At 45.6% G+C, this 10,988-nt stretch overlaps 1 protein-coding gene across 1 annotated transcript in view; it reads right to left on the minus strand.

Annotated features, from left to right (window-relative positions):
- The window catches only part of LOC117282595 (nucleoporin nup211-like), a 20,103-nt gene extending 10,233 nt beyond the window's left edge, over positions 1 to 9,870 (minus strand). Inside the window, exons 1-2 of the mRNA XM_033752888.1 lie at positions 9,832 to 9,870; positions 1,817 to 4,745 (exon numbers count right to left, since the gene is read on the minus strand). Coding sequence (XP_033608779.1) covers positions 1,817 to 4,745; positions 9,832 to 9,870 — 2,968 coding nt within the window. The remainder of the gene's footprint in view (positions 1 to 1,816; positions 4,746 to 9,831) is intronic.
- Positions 9,871 to 10,988: the final 1,118 nt, after the last annotated feature.

The raw sequence follows: 10,988 nt of genomic DNA on the forward strand, positions 1-10,988 counted from the left end.
CACCAGGTGATGAATTCCGCCAGCAGAAGAGATGTCACCTGTTGAAGCTCTAGTTGTCGAAAATAAAGGATGAGGTATGGCGTAGGTCAGCAAAAAGAACTAAGTCTTTCTGGATGCTGAAGAGACGACAAAGTTTTACTAGACTCCTCAAAGACACAGTAGGTACAGAAGATACAGATGTGAGGGTCCACGACCCAGATAACAACTCCTAACCGTCGGCGAACAGAGATTCGTTCAGCAACGTGATCAGTAAGTCTGATGTCGTCCCATCGGAAGGTTCTGTACTTATAGTGATAATCTGGGCGTTGGCTCGGTCAAAAGCCCGGGCACATGACAGTGGAATCTGACGCAATCTGGATGACACGAGGCAGATGCTCGTATTAGAGAGATTTCGTTAATACGCCCCAGATCAGGACCAAAGTACAGGCACGTGAAGCGACAGTCATAAGCAGCACGTGCTATGTTTGGGACATTTAAGCGCCTTAACCTTAGAGGGTCTTAGGTTATCGCTCTCTTGTTTCCTCATTGAGAAAAACAGCTGTCTTACAAACTCTTACTGAAAGCGGATACAATATAATTAAAGTACATCGTTACTTTAGGTCTTAGAGAGTTTACCTATACATGTGGTATCCTCTCTTTACAGGTTAACCTTATTGATAAATTTATATTGGTGACATAATTGGTTTCACCTCATTATAGGTGTTAAAGATATGTAATTACAATTCACATATTACATCTCTCCTCCTCCTAATTTCCTGGATAGATTGATTCAAAGAGGAGTTGGCTTAATTTTGGTTCCGGCCAATGACCGATTGTTTTAGAAGTAGTTTCGGCTTAAAATCCCAAACGGCGAAATTGACAGAGATGCAACTTACGAGGGTCGCTAATGATCTTCAGGCTCTCCCACTTTTGACTAACGGCTCGTTGCGACTGCCACTGCTCGAATTCTCAACGTGGCTTGCCGCCTAAGTCAACTTCTCAATTTCTAAAGAAACTCAGTGGGGTTCCTTGAAGTATCATTTCTGCCCTTTTCGAAGCAACACCAAACGCGGTTTGGTTATGCCTGGCTGAGAGAAGCGTGGCGACTGGCAGACATGCGTTCACGCCTGTTATTAGACTGGCACCACGCTAATGTAAACACTGCTGAAGATGTGAATTTTGTTTTGTTGACATGTGTAGCTGCCATAAAGTGACTTCGGAAGGGTGTAACTGGACCCTTAGCTAAAGAAAATAACCGCTCTCACATGTGGGGTTCCGCGTTCTGTATCTTTGGAACTGTTTTATTCTCAAAAGTTTGTTATGCGACTGGCTTGTGCCGATTGCATGATGAATTTGGCTAGTAAAAATCAGCCAATTGGAAATGAATTCTTGTCCGGGAGAGGCCGTCGATTCAGAATCCTTCTTGGGGATGAAGCGACGCTCCCGCAGGATAACAGTGGCGTTTTGAATTGATTGGAGGCAGACATGATTGGACTGCACTCCTCATGTTTCTCTAAATTCATCCGTCCTTCACTTTGGATCGTTAAAATTTAGTAATAATAAAGTACCATATTACTCCGTGCTTGCAAATTAAGTTATATTTCACTTCTGAATAAATAAACAAACCGTTATGGACCGCGGAAGTTGTGTTGTTGATTTCGAGCAGTTGACTGGCTTCAAATTTGCAGTTTCCGGTTTCCTCAGTTAATGCCGTAACAGAATCCTGATAGACTCAAGTGGTCTGCTGAAGCCAGCACACAAGTACAAAGAAAGAAAGAAAGAAAGAAAGTGGGACGGTAACATTATCTTGTGTGAGAGTGTGGTTTTGCGAATTTACCAGGTTTGGACGCTCTTCCACTGAGAGCAGCGTTCCTCCTGTCGTCTGCCTCGGCCGGTGTGCACGTGGGTAGTAGTGCATGGGTGCCTTTATGTTCCCCGAGCGTCTTTGTTTCCGATGGTGTCGGTTTCATCCGTTCCTCCAGTTCTGCAGCTTCCTTCAGGACCTTTGTAAGAGGTTCACTGCGGTGTCTATCCTGTTTGAGCGAATTTCTTAGAAAGTGTATCAGCTCCTCCAGTTCTTCGGCATCCTTCTTCATGTCCTCTATATCTGGTGTTGTACACCTGGCTTCCAATAGAAGCGCGTCTCTGTTTCGTGTGAGCTTGTGGTTTTGCGTGTTTTCCAGGTTTATCTGCAGTTCTTCACCTTCCTTTGTAACGACCTGTCTACCTGCTTCTGAACGCGAGACTTGTATTTTAATCTCATTTCTACATTGCCTGACTTTGTTTCCTGGAGATGTTACCAGGCTTTTCCGCTCCTCCAGTTCTGCAGACTTGCTCTTCGTGAACTTTACGTCGGCTGCTGTACACGCGGGTTGTAATGTAAACTCGTCCCTATTTTCCCTGAGTGTGTCTGTTTGCAAGTTTACTTGGGTTATCCGCTCCTCCAGTTCTTCGGCATCCTTCTTCATGTCCTCTATATCTGGTGTTGTACACGTGGCTTCCAGACCGCCACTATCTTGTGTGAGCGTGTGGTTTTGCGAGTTTTCCAGGTTTATCTCCAGTTCTTCACCTTCCTTTGTAACGACCTGTGTATCGACTTCTGAACGCGAGACTTGTATTTTAATCTCATTTCTACATTGCCTGACTTTGTTTCCTGGAGATGTTACCAGGCTTTTCCGCTCCTCCAGTTCTGCAGACTTGCTCTTCGTGAACTTTACGTCGGCTGCTGTACACGCGGGTTGTAATGTAATCTCGTCCCTATGTTCCCTGAGTATGTTTGTTTGCGAGTTTACATGGGTTATCCGCTCCTCCATTTCTGCAGGGTCTTTCTTCGTGACCTCGGTATCGGCTGTTGAACACGCCGCTTGTAATGTAGAAGTGTGTATATTTTCCCTGAGTGTGTTTATTTGTGATGTTACTAGGTTTATCTGCTCCTCCAGTTCTGCGTCTCTCTTCACCAACTCCAAATGTCCTTTTGTTCGCGCTGCTTCTAATACAAGAGCCTGTCTTTCTTGTCTGAGCGTGTTGCTCTGCGCTGTTACCAGGCATATACGCTGCTCAATTTCTGTAGCGTCCTTCGTCTTGACCTCTATGAGAGTGGCCGTGCGCGCGGTTTGGAGCAGAAGAGAGTCTCTGTCTTGTGTGAGCCTGTTGCTTTGGGATGTAAGCATGTTTATCCGCTCCTCCAGTTCAGCAGCGCCCCTCATCAGGAACTCTATGTGACCCGCTGCACTCGCGGCTTTCAATATAAGGTCGTCTCTCTCTGGCCTGAGCTTGTCGCTTTCCGACGTTAGCAGATTTATCTGCTCTTGCAGTCCAGCGTCCTTCTTCTTGGCTTCTATGTCGGTCTTCATACACGCTGCTTCCGCTACAAGAGCGTCCCTCTCCTGCCTCACGTTGTCGCTTTGCAGTGTTAACAGGTTTATCTGCTGTCCAAGTGCTGCAGAGGCCTTCTTCATGTGCTCTATATGGCCTGCCGTACACGCGGCTTGGAAAGCAAGGTCGTCTCTGTCTCGTCTGAGCGCCATCATTTGGGACGTTATCACGTTTATCCGTTTTTGAATTTCTGCAGTATTCTTCGCTGTTTGTTTGTAGGCTGCTTCGTACGCGGTTGCTAGTGTAAGGCCGTCTGTTTCTTGTCTGATCGTGGTCCTTTGGGATGTTATAAGGTTCGCCCGTTCCTCCAGTTCTGCAGCTTCCTTCAGGACCTCTATAAGAGGTTCACTGCGGTCGGCTTCCACTGTAAGAGTGTCTGTATTCTGTGTGAGCCAATTTCTTAGAAAGTTTATCAGCTCCTCCAGTTCTTCGGCCTCCTCCTTCATGTCCTCTATGTCTGGTGTTGTACACGTGCCTTCCAATAGAAGCGCGTCTCTGTCTCGTGTGAGCGTGTGGTTTTGCGAGTTTTCCAGGTTTATCTCCGGATCTTCAACGTCCTTTGTAACGACCTGTGTATCGACTTCTGAACGCGAGACTTGTATTTTAATGTCAATTCTACGTTGCCTGACTTTGTCTCCTGGAGATGTTACCAGGATTTTCCGCTCCTCCAGGCCTGCGGCATTGCTCTTCGTGAACTTTACGTCGGCTGCTGTGCACGCGGGTTGTAATATAAGGACCTCTCTTTTTTGTCTGAGCGGGTTGCTCTGCGATGTCTTCATGTTTATCTGCTGCTCAAGTTCTGCAGCGTCCTTCTTCAGGTACTTTATAAGATCTTTTATACTAGCTTCTTCCAGTATAAGGGTTTCGGTATCTCGTCGTCTGAACCTGTTGCTATGCGACGTTACAATATTTATTTGCTCCTGAATTGGTAGCGCCTCATTTTTTATGACTTCTGTGTAATGTGATAATCCCGCGGATTCGAAAACAGGATCTTCTGTATCTTGCCTGAACGTGTCGCTTTGCGATGTGTCCGGGTTTGTCTGTGCTTCCAGTGGTGTAGCGTCCGTTTTCATGACTTCTATGCCGGCTTCTGTGGAACTGATATAATCCTTCTGTTGTCTCAAGGTCTCTGCTTCACCTACCGATAGTTCTGTATCTCTCCGAATTACTTTGGTTAACAATCGACCCGTCATCTTCGCTGGCACAGATGTTTTCTTGGGGTATTCTGTCTGGATACATGGCGGAAATGGATCCAGGTTCGTTGCAGTTCTGAAGATATCGACGCTACCGTCGCTGTCATCTGCCTCGCCCTCTCTATGCGAGCGGGAAGCTTCGGCGTGCCTCTTTCTACACCCAGGCATTGCTTCTCGTATCTCCCTTCTTTGTTCGTCCTGTAAAGAGTTTCCAATGTAAATCTGTGGGCTAAGAAGCCTGTCATTACCGCATACAAGTTAGCGTTATCCATCATGCTATTTGAACAGAAATAGGAAGGTGGATAATGCGCACAAAGTCCACTGTTGCATTAATGTACCAGTGTCATGCGCCTCTAGATCTTACCCCGTTACTTCATGTCGTGTAGCTACGAATAAACCCACAGAATGTGAAACAATGCCATAAGAACCGGCACCTTACTTGATACGATTACATGCAATTGGTAGAAAGAGATGGATTTACTGTTGCTGAAACGTGATGGGGCATCTCTGGTTTGTGAGGCACCTATCGCGGCGTCACTTGCGGGAGATGCCCAGAAAGTGTACCTAACTGTCCTCTTAACAATGTAACGCATATACAGAAATCTCAGAGAACTAATCTCCTACTTTCCTGTCACTGTATATTGAGGATTTTACTACTGACCTGTTGACCATGTTATATGAATATATGAAACCTTACTGATAATAAAAGCGGCCTCCGTAGTCTAGAGGTAACGTTCCCACCTCATGACTCGTAGTACGCGGGTTCAAATACCCGGCGGAGGTCGTCGAATTTTTAAGGGCGGAAAAATTCAGGGAACAAGTCCTCCGGGAGGGAGCCGTGGGTCCCATGTCGTAGCTTTACGGCACTTAAAAGGAGATCACTGAACCAAATTGCGGACATTTCCCGCCCAACAGCAGTCTCTAATACCTCTGGTAGATGGGGGAAGCATTGTAGATACCTCTCAGCTAGTAGAGCCGGTCTCGCTGGCTGGGCGGGACTGATGGTAAGCACCAGTACCGGTAGGATATAGAGACTGGTAGAAATCATAGAGGGAAGCACAATGGACAACTACAGGTCTAAGTGCGTGGGGAAACCCACCCTCTCCAATAACTAACTAACTAATGATAATAATGTGACATATCGACCCACTGCTAGACAACGCCCGCAGCAATACAAGAACATTATTTACTGTGGTCCTAGCACGGACCGTTGCTATGCAACGCACGGTAAACGCGTTCTGCGTGCTCGGTAACGTCACACAATAGAAGTGATGCAGACAGCTGTTTTGTGTAGGTCCGCGCCGAGGGTGTGCTTTTGTGCTGCGAGGTCCGTGATCGTGCGAGTCGGTGGCGACGAAAAGGGAAGTCTCAATTCTGAGAGTAAAATATGGTCGCGAGCCGCAAAGGACTCGGTCCTAAGAAAGGCTGCGCTGGCAAGGGTCAGCAGTACATACAATAGACAGACCCGCTCTCTCATGAGAAACGGCGCCCCACAAAGGAAGACCGTAACTGTCAAACAGTAATAGATATCTAGTCATGAGCCCCAGATGGGTTTCGACACCAAGACTTACTGACTGACCATCAGTCGCAATGTGACTTTGACTTTGACTTTGACTTGAGTAGTCGGCCGTCGAAGACTTAGCGTGTGTTGCAGTATAGTGATACTGGGAGTGTGACTGTTAATAGTTCATGTGTTAAAAATCAGTTGCCAGGAAACGGATAATGAAAACATCGTAAAAGAAATGTCATTGTTGAGACCTGTTCCCGAGCAACGACTAGTGAAATCGTATAGAAAACTTTATTTTATGTGCTGGAGTTACAGTAATCTTTAGAGTTTGTAAACCAGTGAGGCTTATAATTATTTGTAGTTACGACCTGAGAGTGGTTAATGAATGTATTCACCAATCCAGACCCCGTCTATAGTCACTAATACACATGACAGTATTGAGTATGACACTAATCAGTCCGGGTTTGATACAGTCTCCTATTCATTATATATATACACGTTGCCATGTGTATTGGTGACTATAAGGGGGGTTCGGGTTGGTGAATAGTTTTACTGACGATTCACAGGTCGCCACTACAAGTAAGTTTAACACTATTACTGATTTTCACATTGCAAATCACTCCACTATAATCTTCTCAGTCTATTTCCACTAGTCCTCACTATCCGCTTCCTGGCAACGTATTTATAACGCAGGAACTATAAGTCTCGCCGAATCACACTCCCAATATCGCTGCATTACAACACACATAAAGTCTTCAAATCACACGTTAACTCTCCACAGTCTGACTTCCTGCACGCTTCTGTACTCCAGCATACCGCTTACCGCCATATTCCTGCCCGTACGCTTCTGTATGCCTCCAGCTTACCGCTGTATTTCTGCCCGTACTCTTCTGTATGCCTCCAGCTTACCGCTATATTCCTGCCCCTGCGCTTCTGTATGCCTCCAGCTTACCGCTATATTCCTGCCCGTACGCTTCTGTATGCCTCCAGCTTACCGCTTACCGCTATATTTCTTCCCGTACTCTTCTGTATGCCTCCAGCTTACCGCTATATTTCTGCCCGTACTCTTCTGTATGCCTCCAGCTTACCGCTATATTCCTGCCCCTACGCTTCTGTATGCCTCCAGCTTACCGCTTACCGCTATATTTCTTCCCGTACTCTTCTGTATGCCTCCAGCTTACCGCTATATTTCTGCCCGTACTCTTCTGTATGCCTCCAGCTTACCGCTATATTCCTGCCCCTACGCTTCTGTATGCCTCCAGCTTACCGCTTACCGCTATATTTCTTCCCGTACTCTTCTGTATGCCTCCAGCTTACCGCTATATTTCTGCCCGTACTCTTCTGTATGCCTCCAGCTTACCGCTATATTCCTGCCCCTACGCTTCTGTATGCCTCCAGCTTACCGCTTACCGCTATATTTCTTCCCGTACTCTTCTGTATGCCTCCAGCTTACCGCTATATTTCTGCCCGTACTCTTCTGTATGCCTCCAGCTTACCGCTATATTCCTGCCCCTACGCTTCTGTATGCCTCCAGCTTACCGCTTACCGCTATATTTCTTCCCGTACTCTTCTGTATGCCTCCAGCTTACCGCTATATTTCTGCCCGTACTCTTCTGTATGCCTCCAGCTTACCGCTATATTCCTGCCCCTACGCTTCTGTATGCCTCCAGCTTACCGCTTACCGCTATATTTCTTCCCGTACTCTTCTGTATGCCTCCAGCTTACCGCTATATTTCTGCCCGTACTCTTCTGTATGCCTCCAGCTTACCGCTATATTCCTGCCCCTACGCTTCTGTATGCCTCCAGCTTCCCGCTTACCGCTATATTCCTGCCCATACGCTTCTGTATGCCTCCAGCTTACCGCTATATTTCTGCCCGTACTCTTCTGTATGCCTCCAACTTACCGCTTACCGCTATATTCCTGCCCCTACGCTTCTCTATGCCTCCGGCTTACCCCTTACCGCTATATTCTTGCCCCTACACTTCTGTATGCCTCCAGCTTGCCACTTCAGCTTCGGAATTCTGCTCACTTTTATAGGCGAGGGACAGATAACGCATCGCAGTAAACATATGCTACCCAGTTCTGTTGTGTGACGTCACAGTGCGCGTTGCATAGCAACGGTCCGTCCACGGTCACAGAAAACACTGTTCCCATACTGTTGGCCGCGTGTGTGTTGCGGGCGTTGCCTTAGCAAACCCTGTGGGCCTACGCGGCCTTCTACAGGGATAGCTTTACCTTTACCACCTATTCGTTTCCGCGTGAATGTATCTACAGAGTCGTTGCCTAGAAGTGGATCTACATATCACATTATTTATTTTGAAAGAAAACGAAAGCAGGCTTATATGTCACCTTTTTGTGTGCCTTTGCCTCTTTGTAATAATGCCTAAAAGCCGGAGCAAAATAATGAGCAAGTGTTAAACACAGGCGTTACAGCAACTTCAGTCGGAGAATCCCACAAGTAACACTCCAACATAGGACAGGAAAATAGGCAACGGATTATAAACACGGACTACGAAATCACAAGTCAGCATGGAGCCGGCTGTACAGAACCTTTGGAATTCACAGTGCCCCCCCCCCACACCATATAAAAGTATACATATCACCCACGCACCACGAATTAATAATTCACCACGTGCTACCCACCTTACCCCTCCCACCCCCTCTCACATATATGTGATTAACTACAATTGTAGTCCCTGCTATAATAAGACTTAACTATAGACTTACACCAATTATTCAGCTCATTGTAATTTGCGACATTTTCACGTATTTAGAAGCAATCCAACACTGTCGCCGATTTGCAGATTTACAGTTGGCACTAGCCGTACGCTGGTAAAGCAATGAAAACAGTCTCACTGTGATAGCTATCGTTGTTGCGGTGTGACGTCATTGTCTAGCGTGGAAGGGGTGTTTACCGAGCGTTTCGTAGCAACAGGCTTGGTGGGGGTATGTGCCTCAAACTAAACTTCGCAGGCTGACTTGAAATTCTTCTTTAAAGAATTCAATTCTGAACTCGAATTCCAATTCTCCACAGACTTTCCTTATATAGACACGGAACAGACAACGCAGAAATAGCCTCTGTGACGTCATCACTTACGCGAGATGTGTTTACATACTTGCATAGCAGTGGTCCGTGCGCCGACCACAGAAGCCAATGCTCCTGTGTTGGCCGCGTATGTATTGCGGGCTTTGCGTAGCAATGGATCGATACGTCACAATATCATAAGTTGGGAATTGTGTGTATAAAGCGGGACTGGTAAGAAATGATCCATTGTAATAGCAGACCCTTGACATACGTTGGCAACATTTTTAATATTGTGGCGTATTTACGCCATGCAAGAACTGATGAGCCACAGAAATCTGTGAACACGGCGATTACGCAGCAGTAAGGAAAGCGGTGTTTTCGCTGTGTCATGCCGAAAAGAACCGCACTGCACTCGTTGCTAGGTAGCGCTGCGCTAAACACATCACGGCAGCAGGTAATCATTGCGTTGCTGGGCAACCCCTTTATAGACGCGACGATTACGTAACAGTAGAGCAAACTGCGAGGGCTGTATAGGAGAGACTGGAGTTCTCGGTGCGAGACAGCCGCAGGAGGTTCGTAGTGGACGATCTGATTTTGTGATTTGAAGGTTTGATGAGTGATATTGGGAGTGTGGGGTTCAGTAAGCCGTTAATAGCTCCCGTTTTATCAAAAAGTGAAAACTGATGGAGACCTCTTGGTGTCATAGTGAAAGTTCACAGACCTCGTGTTTTCAAGGTGAAATTTCTCATACCTCTTCTTCTTGCTTCTTGCCATGATAGTGAAATTTCATGTATCTTTTGCTCTCAGAAGGAAATTTCAGATACTTTTGGTCTGAGAGTGAAATTTGACGTACCGCTTAATCTCAGAGTGAAGTTTCACGTACCATTTGACCTCATAGTGAAATTCCACATACCTCTTGGTCTTGTAGTGGCACTTCACATAACGCTTGTTCTTAGAGTGAAGCTTCACATACCTCTTGGTCTCGCAGTGAAATTTCAGACACCCTCTGGACTCATAGTAAATTTTCATATACCTCTTTGTCTCTTGTGAAATTTCACATACCTCTTTTCTCAGAGTGAGATTTCAGATACCTTTTTGTCTGGTAGTGAAATCACAAATACCTCTAGGCATCATAGTGAAATTTCACGTAACTCTTAGTCTCAAAGCGAAATTTCATATACCTCTTTTTCCGATATTTAAATTTTACATACTACTCGGTCTAAGATTGACATTTGACATTCCTCTTTGTCCCAGTGTGATATTTCACTTGCCTCTTGGTCTCGTAGTGAAATTCCAAATAACGCTTTCCCTCGTAATGACATTTCACATACTTCAGTTATCTTTAGTTATCAGTTGTCAGTAGTTAAATTTCAAATACCTCTTGTTCTCATAGTGAAATTTCACATACATCTTGGCCTCGTGGTGTATTTTGACGTCCCTCTTGGCCTAAGAGTGATATTTCTGATACCTGTTGGTCTCATAGTAAAGTTTTACATACCTCACAAATTGTCAATGAATAATCCGTCGAGTGTAACAACGTTCTTAGGTCACTTATTTATTTCACTCGCCTTACATGTTTCGGTTCAAAAGAACCATCATCAGAGGCACGTTACAAACACATGAAACCACTGGCGTTGTATTGTACACAGTATGTAAGCTTCGTGATCTGCTAGAGATGTCTGAGTGTAAAAGCACAACACTTTCTAGTAACGTTGAATGCATGTACACCTCTTGCATTCCATCCAAAGAATGCTCTCAAATTGAGCCGTCAATGTTAAAATATTTAAAAGCTTAAAACATTTGAAATAAAATTTGGCTCCTTCTTGTTGATTCGTCCCGGTGATGGGAATCGTCAACTTGAGGTTGTGTATGCTTTTGGTCGGATGTGTCTTACGCGTTGTGTGTTGT

Source organism: Cryptotermes secundus, unplaced genomic scaffold (assembly GCF_002891405.2).
Source record: "Cryptotermes secundus unplaced genomic scaffold, Csec_1.0 scaffold508, whole genome shotgun sequence".
In the NCBI taxonomy this organism is placed as follows: domain Eukaryota; kingdom Metazoa; phylum Arthropoda; class Insecta; order Blattodea; family Kalotermitidae; genus Cryptotermes; species Cryptotermes secundus.